We start from the raw sequence: 17,156 nt of genomic DNA on the forward strand, positions 1-17,156 counted from the left end.
GGGGGTGGATGTCATGAAATATCTGCTTTAGTCATCCAACATTTGAAGCCATTGGCTGAACTTGGGGGACATCAACATTAATATCAGACATAATCTTCAGTTGGGTCTGTTTTAAATGATGGTCGCATTTCCAGCAATTTGTGGTTTTATTTTATGCCTGTGGCATTTGTTTATTTTCCTTTTATTTCAAAATTCGGAAATTATGGACCAAATGTGTACCACTGTATATATCCTAATAAGTGGTCGTGGCTCCCATTAGTCCCTGTCTTTGTAGCCAACTGCACTGCACTGAAGCTTTCTCTTCTCAACTTTTTAATGTACCTTCATTCATATTCCTTCATCATTGTCCAGATGCCTGCAATCTGTTTTGCGTGCTGGGGTCACAAACTGCAAAAATGTTTACATTAACCTGGACACTGATGCTGTAACCAGTCTGAATTTCCCCTAGGTTAAAACCATTTATTTTATTTAGATGAGTTTGAAATGAGCAGAAATTGCAACTGTAGTATTATAAATATTTTAATGTTCTCTGAGGTAAATCATTAAATTAATTAATGTATTCGTGATTTTTTGTTTGGTCTGTTTATTGATTGGAAATGGCAACTTAAATGAGTCTTGTAAAGTTCGGTAAAAATGCTTAGACAAGGTTTTCAATTGTCTAACTTGCAGTAAGGAGTTAGTTACAATTTGGAAATACTTAATTAATGTTGGCATTACGTTAATGTTTCACATGAAAGAAAAATCTGTTCATCTCTGCTGTAAGACCATTGTGTGGCTATATGATAGTTCAGAATGAAACAAATGAAGAATATTGCAATGAGTGATGTTGATACTGTGGGTTGGAAGAGTTGGTATTGGAATAATTTCAGATGTTACTGAGGGAATGCTTATTTTCAATGCAAGTATTTTTCTGCTGACTTAGGATAATTTAAAAGTACAGGTATCATGCAATCTTGGCATTAGATTTCCTTTTAAGTAATGATATATGCCAAGAGTAAACCTTGTACAAACACTGAGCAGGATATTTTGATCAAGTATCAGCAATATTGAATTCAAGTAAAAAAAGCCCCAGGGTTGCATGTGGTCTTTTTAGATTTATAGGACATGCAGATCTTTGGCAGTTGATTTGAATCACTCATGGGGAAAATGAACATGAATATTGAATGGGGGTATTCAAGACATGATCCCTGGAGTTAGCACCTGTGTAGATAAGTGGCCAGGCTTGGCTTTAAGATGTGTAAGGAGGCATAATTAAATATGTATTCCTATAATTTTGGTGTCAATGTTTTTTATTAAAAAATTCTGGAATTTTAAGTAACATATGCTATTTAAAGATAAAAGGGACTTCAGTTACATTTTGGGCAGGCCGGATTGAAAAAGGGTTCAGTAGTAACCCTGCAAAAACATAACTGTTTCTGATCTATTCTGAATTCTGTACTATCCATATTTTAAATGGATTCCAGACTTGCTATTAAGTGATGTTCTGTGCTTTTATATATGACAACATCTGCATGTTCATTCAGAGGTCATTGTTTGTGTATGCTGTGCATGTTGAGAGTGATAAAACCGGGAATCCTGGTCTTGAGCACAGCAACAAAAAGGTGTGCAGAGCTGTATTTTGAAGTATCAGTGAACTATAACAGAGAGCAGAGGGAAGCAGGTTGTATACTCAGTCCTGGTCTTTATATGTTACGCATCAAGATTCAAGGTATAGCATAGGACCTGTTTTAATTGCTCCATGATGCTGTTCGCTGCTACTTCAACATCTGGTTTCATTTCACATCCATAAGTTACCAACCAAAATGATTTTTTATATAATTTCTCTTTACATTTTAAGCTATAATCTATGTTGTTTTCCATTTTTATGCTAAGTGGCCAAGTAGCACATGTGTTCCAGTGATTGGCCACTAAGGTTTATCAGCGTATTTTCTTGGGGATTTTCACAGTAACTTCATTGCAGTGTTAATGTAAGCTTACTTATGACTAATAAGTAAACTTCAAAATATGTTAACACTACACAGTGATTCATTTTGGTTTTTTTCTTTCATTTTGATTGGTAACATGACTCAGTTCCCCTTACCTTTGAATTAGAAGATTGTGGTTCAAACTGCATCTCAGAACTTAAACATCTAACCAAGTTTGATATCTGCATTGTTTTCAGCTGAATGCTCCTCCAGCTATGTTTTTTCTTCCCTCCCCAAGCATCGTCTTTCTGTTCATTCATTGGATATGGACATCGCTGGCTGGTCAGCATTTATGCCCATTCTTAGTCGCCCTTGAACTGAATAGCTTGCTAGGCCATTTCAGAGGGCAGTTGAAAGTTAACCACATTACTGTGGCTCTGGTGTCACATATAGGCCAGACCAGGTAAGGACAGTAGATTTCCTTCCCTAAAGGGCATTAGTGAATATGATTTTTTTTTTCGACAATTGTTTTGTGGTCATTAATAGATTCTTAATTCATATTTTTAAAAATTGAATTCAAATTCCACCATCTGCCATGGCAGAGTTCGTTAGGGCTGCACAGTGGTTAGCACTGCTGCCTGTCGGTCCAAGGGATCTGGATTCAATTCCTGGCTTAGGTCACTGTCTGTGTGGAGTTTGCACGTTCTCCCCATGTCTGCGAGGGTTTCCTCTAGGTGCTTCAGTTAACTGCATTGGCAATGCTAAATTTTCCCTCAATGTACCCAAACAGGCCCTGGAGTGTGGCGACCAGGGGATTTTCACAGTACCTTCATTGCAGTGTTAATGTGAGCCTACTTGTGACTAATAAATAAACTTTTAAAAAAGGATTCAAACCTGGGTCCCCAGAACATTAGTTGAGTTTCTGAATTAATAGTCTAATGATAGTCTAGGCCATTGCCTTGCCTCTATAGACTTGAGGCCAACTTCCATATCATTGCTTTTGATACCTGGACCCTGTCTCTTCTCCAGTCCATTTGCTATCTTTGTACTGTCAGCTTACTTATCCAACAATTTAATGGGGCCATGCACATTAATAAGATTGCCTGTGCACTCCAAAAAACAAAATAATGGCTATGCACCTTGTCTGTGCAATTTTCTACCATCCTATATCCCTTTCCTAATGCTTTGATTCTGAGACTCTGACTTTCTGTGTGATTACCCTCCCTTTGATGGTGGATTCATCCATTGATGGTGGACACTTCAGTTATGGCTACACTTTAGAACTCCCTTCCTAAAACTTACTTCAATTTTTGTGTGCAATAATTTGAGACTTGTGTGTACGTAAGGCATGGTAACATTTATTTGATTTGTATTATGCAGTGAAAAATATTGTTTCTTGTACACTATACAGGCAAAGCATACCATTCGTAGAGAAGGAAATGAGAGAATACAGAATCTAGTGTTACACTCATAGCTAGGGTGTAGAGAAAGATCAACTTGAAGCTAGGTAGGTCCATTCAAAAGTCTGATGGCAACAGGGGAGGTTGAGTCAGTTGGTATGTGACTTCAGACTTTTGTATCTTTTTCACAACGGAAAAAGATGAAAAAGAGAATGTCTGGGGTGCATGGAGTCCTTAATTATGCTGGCTGCTTTGCCAAGACAGTGGGAAGTGCAGACAGAGTCAATGGATGGGAGGCTGGTTTGTGTGATGGATTAAGCTACATTCATGACCCTTCATAGTTTCTTGCGGTCTTGGGCAGAGCAGGAACCAAACCAAGCTGTGATACAACCAGAAAGAATGGTTTCTATGTTGCAGCTGTAAAAGTTGGTGAGAGTTGTAGCTAACATGCCAAATTTCCGTATTCTTCTGAGAAGGCCTTGGGGCTTTCTTAACTGTGGTGTCGGTATGAGGGGACCAGGACAGGCTGTTGGTGATCTGGACACCTAAAAACTTGGAGCTTTTGACCATTTCTACTTTGTCCCTGTTGATGTAGACAATGGCATGTTCTTCACTATGCTTTCTGAAGTCGATGATTATCTCTTTCGTTTTGTTGACTTTGATTATTGTCATTGCACCTGTTCAGCAGATTCTCTATCTCATTCCTATACTCTGTCTTATCATTGTTTGAGATCCGGCCCATTACGGTGCTGTCATCTGCAAACTTGAAAAGTGAGTTGGAGGGGAATTTGGCCACACAGTCATAGGTGTAAAAGGAATGTAGTTGGAGGATGAGAATACAGCCTTGTGGTGCTCTGGTGTTGTGGATGATCGTGGAGGAGGTGTTGTTGTCTATCCTTACTGATTGTGGTCTGTGGGTTAGGAAGTTCATGTTACAGTTGCAGAAGGAAGAGCTGAGGCCCGGGCCATGGAGTTTGGAGATGAGTTTTGTAGAAATTATGGTGTTGAAAGCTGAGCTGTAATCAATAAATAGGTGACATATGTGTCTTTGTTATCTAGGCGTTCCAGAGTGCAGGGCCAGGGAGATGACATCTGCTGTGGACCTTTTGCGGTGGTAGATGAGTTGTAGTGGATCGAGGCTTTCCAGGAGGCTAGAATTGATTAGTCCATGACTAACCTTTCAAAGCACTTCATAATGATGTATGTCAGAGCCACCAGAGTATAGTCATTAAGGCACGCTGCTTGGCTTTTATTTGGTACTGGGATGATGTTTGTCTTCTTGAAGCAGATAGGGACCTCTGATTGTTAAAAGAGAGGTTGAAGATGCCTGCAAATATCCCTGCCAGCTGATCCGTGCAGGATCTGAGTGCTTGTCCAGGTACCCATCCAAGCCACCACATTAACAGATGAGGACAAGGATTGCTAAAGCCTACTAACCCCATAGCCAGTCTTCATGGCAGGTTGGAATACATGGGATCATTTAGATCATTAACAATCTTTTACTTTCAAAAACAATTTCTTTGATTCAAAGGTCCGTGTGAATAATTTTCAGGGTTTTTCCTCTCAATTGGAAAATTGTAGACATTCCTAGAATTCTATCGCATTGCCTGTCACAGGAATCAGAGCAGATGAAGGGCAGATAATGGGAAGCTCCATTGACCTCGGGCAGTATTTTCCAGTTTTGGGCAAGCGAGGCCATAAAATCCCACCCACAATTCACTGTGTATTTTGTGGCTGTGGAGACTCTCCATTGACCGGTGGTGGAATCTCCTGGACTCACTGTTGTCAATGGAGCTTCCCATTGAATGCACCCTTCCCAGCTGCACCACACGTGTCTGCTTTCATTTCATGTAATCTAACCCTATTAGCATAATCTAATCATTTTTCCTTTGTATTTATATGGGTTCCTCTTTAATGGACCTTTGCTGTTTCCCCCAAATATTTGAGATAGTGAGTTCTCCATTCTAATAAATTTCTGGGTAAGGAGGTTTCTCCTGAATTTCCCATTGGATTTATTAGGGATTCTTGTATTTATGATCCCTAGTTTTAGACTAGCTGAAATTTGAACCATCCTTTGTATGTTATCCTGTCAATTCCTTTCATAATCGTAAAGGTCATCATCAGTATTCTCTTTTCTCCTCATAGATATAATCCCTCATAGGTACAATTTTTGCTCATAGATATAATCTCTTATGCTATAATTCTTGCAAAACTTTATGGGACCTTCTCCAGTGCCTCCCTATCTTTTCTTTAATATGGAGACTAGGTCCATAATACATTATACAAATGTTGGCTCCAGTTGTGATGGGAATATTCAAACAGTTGCCCTGAGGATTATACTAAATGCTATGGAATGCTATTGATGCATTGAAGATAGTTCAAAGAGCCACAACCAAGATAATTACAGGATTTGAAGTTCCAAATTATGAAGGTTTGCTCTCCGAACTGCACCTGTTTTTATTAGAAAAGAGATTGAAAGGATATGGTTCTGATTTTCAACTTGATGAAAGGCATAGATAATGAAGATAAAAGCAGACTATTTAACTTGTACATTGAGCACATCGTTATTGTAGTGGTGACTTACTCATTCTACAATTCTGTACTCTTTTGAGAACGATTCTGTAACTCGAGTGTCAAGTAGCTTATTGACTAAAGCCAAAGGTTGTAGTTCATTGCCTGTATTTATTCTTGGGGTTAAATGTTCAGTTATAAAAATGAGAGCACTGTGATGTTGGGAAAAATAGTGTCTATTGTCTTCTGAAGTCACTAGTTAAAAAAAGAAGTTTGTTAAGGTCAATGAGTTGCAATAATGAAACTCTCCTGCATAAATCTCCAGACTGAGGAGGATGCTGCAATCAGCTGGACATGGTGTCCTTTGTAAATTCTGGTGCCTAGGTTGATTTTTTTTTGTTGCCTGTCTGGTTTTATCCTTTTTCGGCTTTTCTGTAGCAGTTTGATACAACTGAGTGACTTGCTAGGCCATTTCAGAGGGTTGCTAAATGTCAGTCACATTGCTGGAATCACATATCAGCCGGACCGAGAAGGATGCCAGACTTTCTTTCAGAAAGGTCACAACTGAATCACATTAATTTTTGCAGCAATATGGTAGCTCTTTGAACACCATTACTGAGATTAGGTGTTCATTCTGGATTTATGTTCCCGTTCCTGTATTCTTCAGAGAAGCTGCATTTTAATAAAAATGCACATAAATCTGATTTGAATGGAGATCTATTGCAATTCATTATTTTGAGACAGTCTTCAGTTGAAGGGTGATGATTAGAAAATACTTGATTTTTTTCAGCAGGTTTTAAAAATATATAGGCTATCAGTTGGGCAGTTTTCATTTTTAAAATGGATGTACTTAGTAAACTGACAAATAACAGTTGTAAATAACATATTCTGGAAATACTCAGAACACAGAACATAGAACATTACAGCGCAGTACAGGCCCTTCAGCCCTCGATGTTGCGCCGACCAGTGGAACCAATCTAATGACCCTCTAACCTAAACTATTCTAATGTTATCCATATGCCTATCCACTGACCATTTGAACGCCCTTAAAGTTAGCAAGTCCACAACTGCTGCAGGCAGGGCATTTAATGCATTACCTATTTCTCTCTCAGTGGATGTTGCTAGATCTGCTATGTATTTTCAACATTGTCTATTTGTTTGAGATTTCCAACATCTGTGATATTTTGCCTTTTGAATTAAGTTTGAATAGTAGTTTGGGTTAGTGTATAAGTGTCATTGTCAACTGTAAAATATTGAAACTGACTCTTCAATTGGCATGGATTCAATCAGCTGAATGGGCTCCCTCTGTATCATAATGATTCTAAACTGCCAGCTCCTTGAATTGACGGAAACATCCGAGTGTTACTGAGGGAGAAAGGATTATGAAGATAGTTGGGAAAGTTGGCAGCAGTGTGAATTCAGATTTTGGGTCTTGCATTGCAGCCTATGCTTCTGATATTCTATAATATCTACCTCTGGTCAGTGACAGGATATTTTGGACCTATTTGGTAGGTGATAGGGAATCCTTTACTCACTCTTAGCTGATTCATGTTCAAGTCTATCCTCTATAATATCACAGGTGTGGCTAGGAAAAAGTCTTTGACAGTGTCATTTTATGGCAGCATCACAAGGCTCAACGGCACTTAAAGGAGATGAAAAAGCTTTGTGTAAAGTATTCTTTTATTGCCCCTGGATTAGTCCAGGCAAGTGATGCGCAAATGTCAACTTTGCACAGTTGGTGGTACACGTGCTTACTGAGTCAGTAAGTATTGGGTTCAAGACCAACTCCGAAACTGAATATTTAACCTCAGTGAAGTTCCATCTATCATTTGAGAACTTAAATCAAGATCCAGTCACTGGTTCAGTGAAAGGAAATAAATAATTTGATCCTGCTATTTAAAAAAACAGAAAGTTCTTCTGGGTCCTTGTCAAGATTCCTTATTTAACAAATACGAAATATTACCAGATCATTGCAGTTTGAGGAACTGTGGTGTGTATTTTGGTACATCTTGAGGGCATGGTGAGGTGCCATGTATATTAGTCCTTTTGGGCTCCAACTTTTGTTCCAGATTTGGTTATACAGTAGAGTCAATTCAGCATGAAAATTATGGTATAAAACACTGACTCTCTAATCCAGTTTCACCGTTTCAACAGAGGATTACCCTAAGGGAGCTCTTGGCCACGGAGTGAAGCTGTATTGGCTTGAGTTTAATAGCTGGAACTGAAACAACTGCCTGGAATACAATATTTATTTTGCTGTGCACCGAAGACTCCCACTGTTGCTATGAGTGTGGATCAGACACCTCAGCTAGAGCACAAGCTCCAGCAAATGGATTTAATGCATCTATGTTCATTATTCTTTCTGCATATAAGGTGCTTCATCTTTCTCTGAAATGCTGAAGGCTGTTTAGTGATGAAACTTATAGTTAAAATTTTGTTTGCTCATTAAGATAATCTGGCCATTTTAAGTTAGATGATAGTGTTTAAATTACCTCAATTGCTGCAACTATGGAGGCATAATAATCATATGACAATTCGTATGAAAACAAATTCCCCTCCATGAAGGTGTCATTTTATTTGCCAAGGAATCATTCAACTTGGCCTCTGGACCTGGAAACTTCAGTCACAGATGACTGGTGCCACATATCCAATCAGGATTGAAGTTTATAGGTTTGGAAAGGAAGAAATGCTGTTCTATATTGTTCCCTTTGGAGCTGCTTGCTGATGCAATCTTTAGTTAACCTCAGCTGGCATGCTCTGCCATTGATATGAAGACCAAGAGTATTGGGTCCCCATCGAAGAGAAGAGATTTGAACTCATAATGTCACATGCTAGGTATTTTTGAGGTGGGAGGGAGAGTGAGAGGGGATTGCTTTACATTATAAACATAAAATATGACAATAATTTGAGTTCCCTGCGGTGGGACTTCAATATTCTGTATCAAAACTGGACACTTAAGCATTTTATTACTTTCTTGGTATATTTGCCTTGATGGCTGTGCCAGCATTTATTGCCCATTCCTAATTGCCCTTGTGAAGTGGGGGGAGGGGGCATGATAAGTACATTTATAGATGACACGAAGATTGACAGGGTAGTTAATAGTAAAGAAGAAGATCTTAGGGTTGCAGGAAAATATAGGCAGCTTGATCAGATGGGCAGATCAGTGGCAGATTGAATTTAGCTCTGAAGAATGCAAGGTGATGCAGTTTGGAAGTAGTAACAAGACAAGGGAGAACTCAGTGAATGGCAGGACACTTGGAATCTCACTGGAACAGAGGGATCTGGGGGTGTTTATCCACAGATCCCTGAAGTCGGCAGGACAGTTTAATAGGGTAGTTATGGCATATGGGACACTTGCCTTTATCAGTTGTGGCACAGATTATAAGGGCAGGTTATAAGATTATATTGGAGCTGTACAAAACATTGGTTAAGCCACAGCTGGAGTATTGTGCATTTCTGGTCACCTCACTGGAGGAAGGATGTGATTGCATTGGAGAGGGTGCAGAGGAGATTCACCAGGATGTTGCCTAAGATGGAGCATTTGAGCTGTGAAGAGAGGCTGGATAGGCTCAGGTTGTTTTCTTTAGAATAGAGAAGGCTGATGTAGCACCTGATTGCGGTGCATAAGATTTCGGATATGGACAGGTGAATAGGAAGTGGTTGTTCCCCTTAGTTAAAGGGTCAATAACAAAGGGGCATAATTTTAAGGTGAGGGGCAAAAGGATTTGAGGAAAAAGATTTCCACCCAGAAGGTGGTGGGAGTTTGGAATGCACTGCCTAGTACCTCACAACCTTTATAAGGTATGTGGTTGAGTACTTGAAATGTCATAATATTCAAGGCTATTGGCCAAGTGCTAGAAAATGTGATTAGTGAAGATTTAGTGTAGTTTCGTCAGTGCATTCTCAATGGGCCAAAGGCATCTTCTGTACTGTATGACTCTACAACTCTATGACTCTAAGATGGTGGTGAGCTGCCTTTTTGAACCGCTGCAGCTCATAGGTATAGGTGCATCCACAGTGCTGTTAGAGGTAGGGACCTCCAGAGTATTGACCTAGAGACATTGAATGAATGGTGATATTTCCAAAGTCGACTGATGGGTTGCTTGGAGGGGAACTTCTAAGTGATGATTTACCCATGTATCTGTTGCCTTTGATGTGATAGTAGTTGTGGGTTCGGATGGTGTTGTTTGACAAGCCTTGATGAGTTCCTGCATTGCATCTCATAGAGAGTACAGACTGCTGCCACTGTGCATTGATAGTGGAAGGAGTGAATATAAGTGGATGCTGTGCCAATCAAGCAGACTGCTTTGTCTTGAATAATGCCAAAGTTCTTGAATGTTGTTGGAGCTGTACTCATTGAGGCAAGTGGATTGTATTTTATTACAATTCTGACTTCTACCTTGTGAAAGGTGGGCAGGCTTTGGGGAGATAGGAAGTGACTTACTTGCTGCAAGATTCCTAATGCCTGACCTTCTCATGTAGCCACAGTTTCCAGTTGATGGTAACTCCCAGGATGTTGATAAAAGGGGATTCAGTGATGCTAATGCAGTTGAATGTCAAGAAGCAATGATTAGATTCTGTCTTGTAGGAAATGGTTATTGTCTGGTACTTAAGAACATAAGAAATAGGAGCAGGAGTAGGCCATCTAGCCCTTCGAGCCTGCCCCGCCATTCAGTAAGATCATGGCTGATCTGTCATGTCTCAGTTCCACATTCCCGCCCTCTCCCCACACTTAATTGTGTGGCCTGAATTTTACTTGCCGCCTGTCAGCCCAAACCTGGTTATGGCCAGTACTTGCTGCATTTGGACATGGAATGCTTTGGTGTCTGAGGAGTCATGAATTGTGTTGAACATTATAGAACATAGAACACTACAGCACAAACAGGCCCTTCGGCCCACTAGTTGCACCGATCACTTGTATACCAACTAAGCCATAGACCTATCTATAACCCCCAATCCCATATACTCATCCAGAAGTCTTTTAAAAGACCCCAGCGAGTTCGCCTCCACCACCACCGACGGCAGCCGATTCCATTCACTCACCACCCTCTGAGTGAAAAACTTACCCCTAACATCTCCTCTGTACTTGCTTCCCTGCACCTTAAATCTGTGTCCTCTCGTAGCGACCATTTCAGCCCTGGGAAATAGCCTCCGAGAATCCACCCTATCTATTCCTCTCAACATCTTATAAACCTCTAGCAGGTCGCCTCTCAACCTTCGTCTCTCCAGGGAGAAGAGTCCCAGCTCCCTCAACCTATCTTCATAAGGCATGCCTCCCAATCCAGGCAACATCCTTGTAAATCTCCTCTGCACCCTTTCAATAGCTTCCACGTCCTTCCTATAGTGAGGTGACCAGAACTGCACACAGTACTCCAAGTGGGGTCTGACAAGGGTCCTATAAAGTTCTGACCTTATAATGGAAGGAAGGTCATTGATGAGGCAGCTGAAGGTGGTTGGGTGTAGGACACCCCTGATTAACTCCTGCAGTGATGTCCTGAACTGAGAAGATTGGCTTCCAACAACCATTTTTCTTTGTACTAGTTATGACTCCAACCAGTGAAGGATTTTCCCCCAATGCCCATTTTTCTCCTGTTCTATTAGGGCTCTTTGATGCCATACTCAGTCAAATGTTGCCTCGATGTCAAGGACAGTCATTGTCATCCCACCGCTGGAGCTCAGCTCTTTTGACCATGTCCACGCAAGACTGTAATGAGATCAGGAGCTGAATGATCTTGCCAGATCCCAAATGCAGTGTCAATGATCAGGTTATTGCTAAGCAAAAGCAGCTTGTTAAAGCTTGATAACTACTTCCATCACTTCACTGATGAATGACAGTAGACTGATGGAGTAGTAATTGGTCAGGTTGGATTTGTCCTTTTTTTTGTGTCCTGGACATACTTACGAACTTAGTGTCGTGAATTAGGAGCAGGAGTAGGCCTTGGCCCCACATGCCTGCTCTGCCATTCAATAAGATCATGATCGACGTAATTGTAACTTCGACCCCACATTCCTGCCTCCTAATAGCCTTTCACCCTCTTGTTAATCAAGAATCTCTCTCGCTCTGCCTGAAAAATGTTCAAAGACTGCTCCAGTGCCCTTTGAGGAAAAGAGATCCAGAGACTCAAGGCCCTCAGAGAAAACAAAATCTTCACCTCTGTGTTAAGTGAGTGACCCTTATTTTTAAACAGTCACCTCCTAGTTCCAACAATATGAATCACCCTCTCTACATCCACCCTGTCAATACATCTCAAGATCCTAAAGGTTTTGATCAAAGTGCCTCTTACCCGTCTAAACTCTAGTGGATACAAACCCAACCTCGTTAACCTTTACTTGTTCCTAATTGCAATGTTTTTACAGAAGAGGAACTGAAAGCACTTAGTTGCTTTGAAGTTGCTTACAGCTGTGAACCAGAACCTTTGGATTTCCAAAAAAAAACAAAGGATTTCTAAGGGCTTCAAAAGATTTCCAAGGCTTTGTGCTTTTTGCTTTCAAGGAAAACTCAGACTAGGAATGAATGCAACATTAAAAGAATGGGCTGAGTGAGCAGCCCTCACCCAATGAAAGTGAGTTCTCCTGTTAGAGTACTTGAAAGGGATCATCTCACACCAGCAGCTTCTGAGAGAAAGAAAGGAAGTCCTATCTGCAGAATGGAGTGTTACTGTTTTGGAAGCCTGCCTGGTTTCCCCGGGGTGAGGTGGCATGGAGGTTAAAGTGAACAGCCCACTTCAAATTTTTCACAGTAACAGATCCAAATGAAGATTTCGACGAGAGATATGCCTGAAACCACTATGCCCACCCAGTGCATATCCCGCTAGGAAGATGGGTGGTGGGGGGGGGCACTTTGAATCGGGCTTCAGGCCCACTAATTGCAACTTTTGAATAATAATCAGTTTCCTGCCTGCTTTTGGCAGGGACCTGATTGGGCTCAGTGGGATGGGCCGGATGAATGGTGACAATATAAAGTTTATTTATTTACAAGTGGGCTGCAGTGAAGTTACTGCCATACTCCAGTGCCTGTTTAGGTACACTGAGGGAAAATTTAATATGGCCAATGCACCTAACCAGCATGTCTTTCAGACTGTGGGAGGAAACTGCAGCACCCAGAAGAAATCCACAGGGAGAATATGCAAACTCAGCACAGACAGTGACCCAAGCTGGGAATCAAACCCGGGTCTCTGGCGCTGTGAGGCAGCAGTGCTAACCACTGTGTCGTGCCAGGTTCGCCACTTGGTGGGAATCCCGACTTAGTCTCGATGCCCGATTCAACAGTACTGAAACAGCTTGGCTAGGGGTGCAGCAAGTTCTGATGCACAAGACTCCAGTACTACTGCTGGAATATTGTCAGGGCACATAGCCTTTGCAGCATCCAATGCCTTCAGCTGTTTCTTTGACATTGCATGGAGTGAATTAAATTGGCTGAAGACTGACATTAATGATGCTGGGGACTGCCTGCGGAGGCTAAAAAGGATCATGCATTCAGTACCTTTGGTTGAAGATTGTTGCAAATGCTTCAGCCTGACATTTTGTATGGTTGCGCTGGGCTCCCCATCATTGAGGATGGTGATATTTATGGAGCTGCCTCCAGTGTGCTGCTTAATTTTCCACCACAATTCACATTTGGATGTGGTAGAACTGCAAATTCTAGATCTGAAATGTCAGTTGTGCAGTCGTTTAGCTCTGCCTATTGCTCTTTATGCTATTTGAACATGGGCAGTCCTGAATTGTAACTTCACCAGGTTGACATCTCATTTTTATGTTTGCCGGGTGCTGCTCCTGGCATTCTCTCCTGCACTGTTCATTGAACCTGGGCTGATTCCATGGCTTGGTGGTAGTGGTAGATTGGGGGATATGCTTTGACATGATGCTGCTGCTGAAGGCCCATAGCACTTCATGGATGCCAAGTCCAGAGATGCTGCATCTGTTTGAAACCTATCTCATTGAGCACATTGGTAGTGCCATTCACCATGATGAAGGATATTCTCAACATAAAAATGGGACTTCATCTCCAAAAGGGCTATGTGATAGTCACTCCTATACCGATGCTGTCATGGACAGATACATCTGTGGCAGGCAGATTGGTGAGGATGAAGTCAAGTATGTTTTTCCTGTTGTTGGTATCATCTGCTTCAGACCTAGTCTAGCAGCTTTGTCCTTTCGGACTCAGCCAGCTTGATCAGTAGTGGTGCTACCTTGCCACTTTTGGATATTCAAGTACCCTACCCACAGAACATTATGCACCCTGGCCACCCTCAGTGCTTTCTCTAAGTGATGGTCTCCATGGAAGAGTACTGATTCAATAACTGAGGATGGGTGGTATGTGAAGATCAGCAGAAGGTTACCTTGACCACATTTGATCTGATGCCATGAGACTTTATGGGGTCCGCAGTCAATGTTGAGGACTCCCAGGGTGCTGTCCTGCTACCTCTGCTGTCCTGCTGGTAGGGCAGGACATACCCAGGAATGGTCACGGTGGTGTTTGGGACATTGTTTATAAGGTATGATTCTGTTTGACTGCGTCAAGATCTAGCCTGCCAATTTTGGCACAAACCCCTTTGTCGTTTCCAGTGCTAGGCTGCTGCCGGATGGTCCATTCAGTTTCATTCTTTAAACTTTGTCTAGCTGTTTGATATAACTGAGTGGCTTGCTGGGCCATTTAGAGATAAAATTATTGTGGGTTTGAAGTCACATGTAGGCCATACTAGGTAAGGATGGCAAATGGCAGATGATATTAGTGAACCAGAAAGGGTGGACTTGAGTAAAATGCCCTTTTGGAGAGTCAGTGCAAGCTCGATGGGTCAAATGACCACCTCCTACACTGTAGAAATTCTATGGATTCTGTATCCTTTAAAGGCTGAGATTTTCAGGTAACTCTTAAAAATAATGTTCATCACTCTGTTTGAAGCATTGCTTGACCAGTGGAATGTGAAGCAATGGACTTGGATAACTGCCTAATTTTAGGATTTACTTTTTTTCTGTCACTCTATAGAAAATCTATTCAGAGTTAAAACTTAATAGAATCCTCTCCTTGTAGTTGATGATTGGATTCAGGTGTGTGCAGTTTAAAAAAAAAACAATAGTATTGTGTTTCTTAGTCAAAAGGTTGTGGATTCAAGTCCCACTCCGAAGGTGGAATCTTCCAATCTGAAGTCTAAGTTCGTTGGCAGACGTGGAAGTGCAAGTGATTCCCACTGTTTGGACGAGATGGCAGGCCATGAGAGAATTTGCATGGTGATTAAATATGCATCTGTGCAGAACTGCTGATTCTCATGCAGGGCTGCATAGGAAGTCACCATTCCAGGCTATTATTGCTTGAAAGTTCAGGAGGCATATTTGAAGGGCATTCAGACAGCCATCCACTTAGTACAGACCAGGAGCTCTGGATTATTTGTCCAGAATGTCATAGAGAAGAAAACGTGTGACCCCATGGTTCAGTGAAGCTTCTCTGCAGACTTTCCTCCAAGCTATCTAAGAAAGATGTTGTTTTACCTGGGATAGTAGCAGGATGCCCTCCCGACTGACCACAGTAGCTTGATGGAGATTGCAATGGAGCTTAGCACCTGTGCGGTCCAGTACAGGAATGCGCAGCAGTATCACAAGAGGATGAATGATCTACTGCACTCAAGGCTAAGCGCACCATCTATTCTCGCTGCAAATTGACTGTCTCATAAGGGCACTGCAAGTGTGTGAGTGCAAGTGTTGTGTATGTAAGTGGTTCCCAACCTTTTATAGATCGAGACATCCCAAGAATAAATCATCTAGTTATTATCACAGTACTTTTTGATGGAACTTGCTACGTACAAATAGATTGCTGCATCACAACAATGACCAGATTTCAAGAGAAATTAATTGCCAGTACAGCGCTTTGGGATGTCCTTTGCTCATGATAGATGCTATATAAATACAAGTCATTCTTTTCCTTGATACTTCACGTGTATATGATATCACAAGTTGCCAATGTGTTCAGAAACTATGTTTACAATTGTTATTAACATACTGTATTGTTATTTATATTATCTCTGTAATCATAATGGCACTGAACTTCTTTGTATTAGGGCCAGGAGTGGAGTTGGCTCAAAGTTCTTCTGTAGATGCCAACAGGCAGACTGCACAACCGGTTGAAAACTACACTTCAAAACCTTCCCTCTTCCCAGAAAATGAGTCTGACTCTACCTTGAGAGTTGAATCAGGAGAACATGTATCAACAGAAAAGGAAAAGCATGTAAGTTTGCTATTAAATTTAAGAAAATGGGTTATTGAAAAAATGGAAGTGCAGACTACCAATGAATCCCTTAATTGATTGGTTCAGCGATACCTAACTTGTACAGTATTATCATAGGTACTATTCAGTTTCTGCCCTTGCACATGTTCCTGTTCTCAGTCATTCAATCTGGAGGTTAGTTGATCTTTGCAAGCCGCAAAGAGAAGAGCAGGAGAGTGATTCTGGGCTTTCTGATCAACTAAGAGGATGCATTGGCAGAGATTTGGAGCAGGTAATTAAATTAGAAAGGCTGTCTAGTATGGAAGATCAGGAAAGGGAAAATAACTTGAGAATTCCACAAAAACAAAATCGATCAGTTGAGAACAGATAACAGCCGAAATTTTGCCACCACGCCTGCCACAGGAATTGGAGCGGGCGAGGGACAGACAACGGAAAGGTCCTATGACCTTGGGTGGGATTTTACAGTTTCAGGATGAGTGAGGTCGTAAATTCTCGCCTAATATGTAATATTATTCTCAAAGTTGTGATCGATGGAGCAAAAACATTCTTATTGTGAGTGTTTTTTTTGAGAGACAGTTTGTTACCCCTGAAGGAATTACTTGTTTTTAAAATTATTTTGCATTACAGCCTATTTGTAGAGATTGAAAATCATTATAGTAATTACAGCCCATAGGATGTGGTCAATGTGGTTTTAGAAGTAAAGGATCTATTAAGCATGTTATCAAAATGCATGCTATTTAATTTACGCTGTTTCTTTGGTAAGTGCTTGGGCTCTCTATGTACGATGGTTTTAATTTTAATTATGTCATATAAAGCTCAACCAAGTGCAGCTGTACCAATTTCTGATATATACCAATCAGTAAGGTTCCCCAACAGTAGTCTGATGAAATTACAATGAAAGAAACTTTAATCAATAGCCTTGAATTATGTCAAAGTAAATACTGCCATTGTTACACTATCACTGAGATATTAAGTTTTTTAAGTTTATTTGTTAGTCACAAGTAAGGCTTATATTAACACTGCAATGAAGTTACTGTGAAACTCCCCTAGTCGCCACAGTCTGGTGCCTCTTCGGGTCAATGCACCTAACCAGCACGTCTTTCAGAATGTGGAAGGAAACTG

At 41.0% G+C, this 17,156-nt stretch overlaps 1 protein-coding gene across 3 annotated transcripts in view; it reads left to right on the forward strand.

The window, feature by feature from the left end:
- The window catches only part of LOC145344149 (coiled-coil domain-containing protein 91-like), a 140,449-nt gene that overhangs the window by 15,640 nt on the left and 107,653 nt on the right, over positions 1-17,156 (forward strand). For all 3 annotated transcript variants that reach the window (XM_080191030.1, XM_080191033.1, XM_080191031.1), the window contains one exon: positions 15,868-16,034. In XM_080191030.1, the coding sequence (XP_080047156.1) occupies positions 15,868-16,034 (167 nt within the window). The remainder of the gene's footprint in view (positions 1-15,867; positions 16,035-17,156) is intronic.

The sequence above is a fragment of the Carcharhinus amblyrhynchos genome, chromosome 6 (assembly GCF_965287045.1).
Source record: "Carcharhinus amblyrhynchos chromosome 6, sCarAmb.v2.hapA, whole genome shotgun sequence".
NCBI lineage: Eukaryota > Metazoa > Chordata > Chondrichthyes > Carcharhiniformes > Carcharhinidae > Carcharhinus > Carcharhinus amblyrhynchos.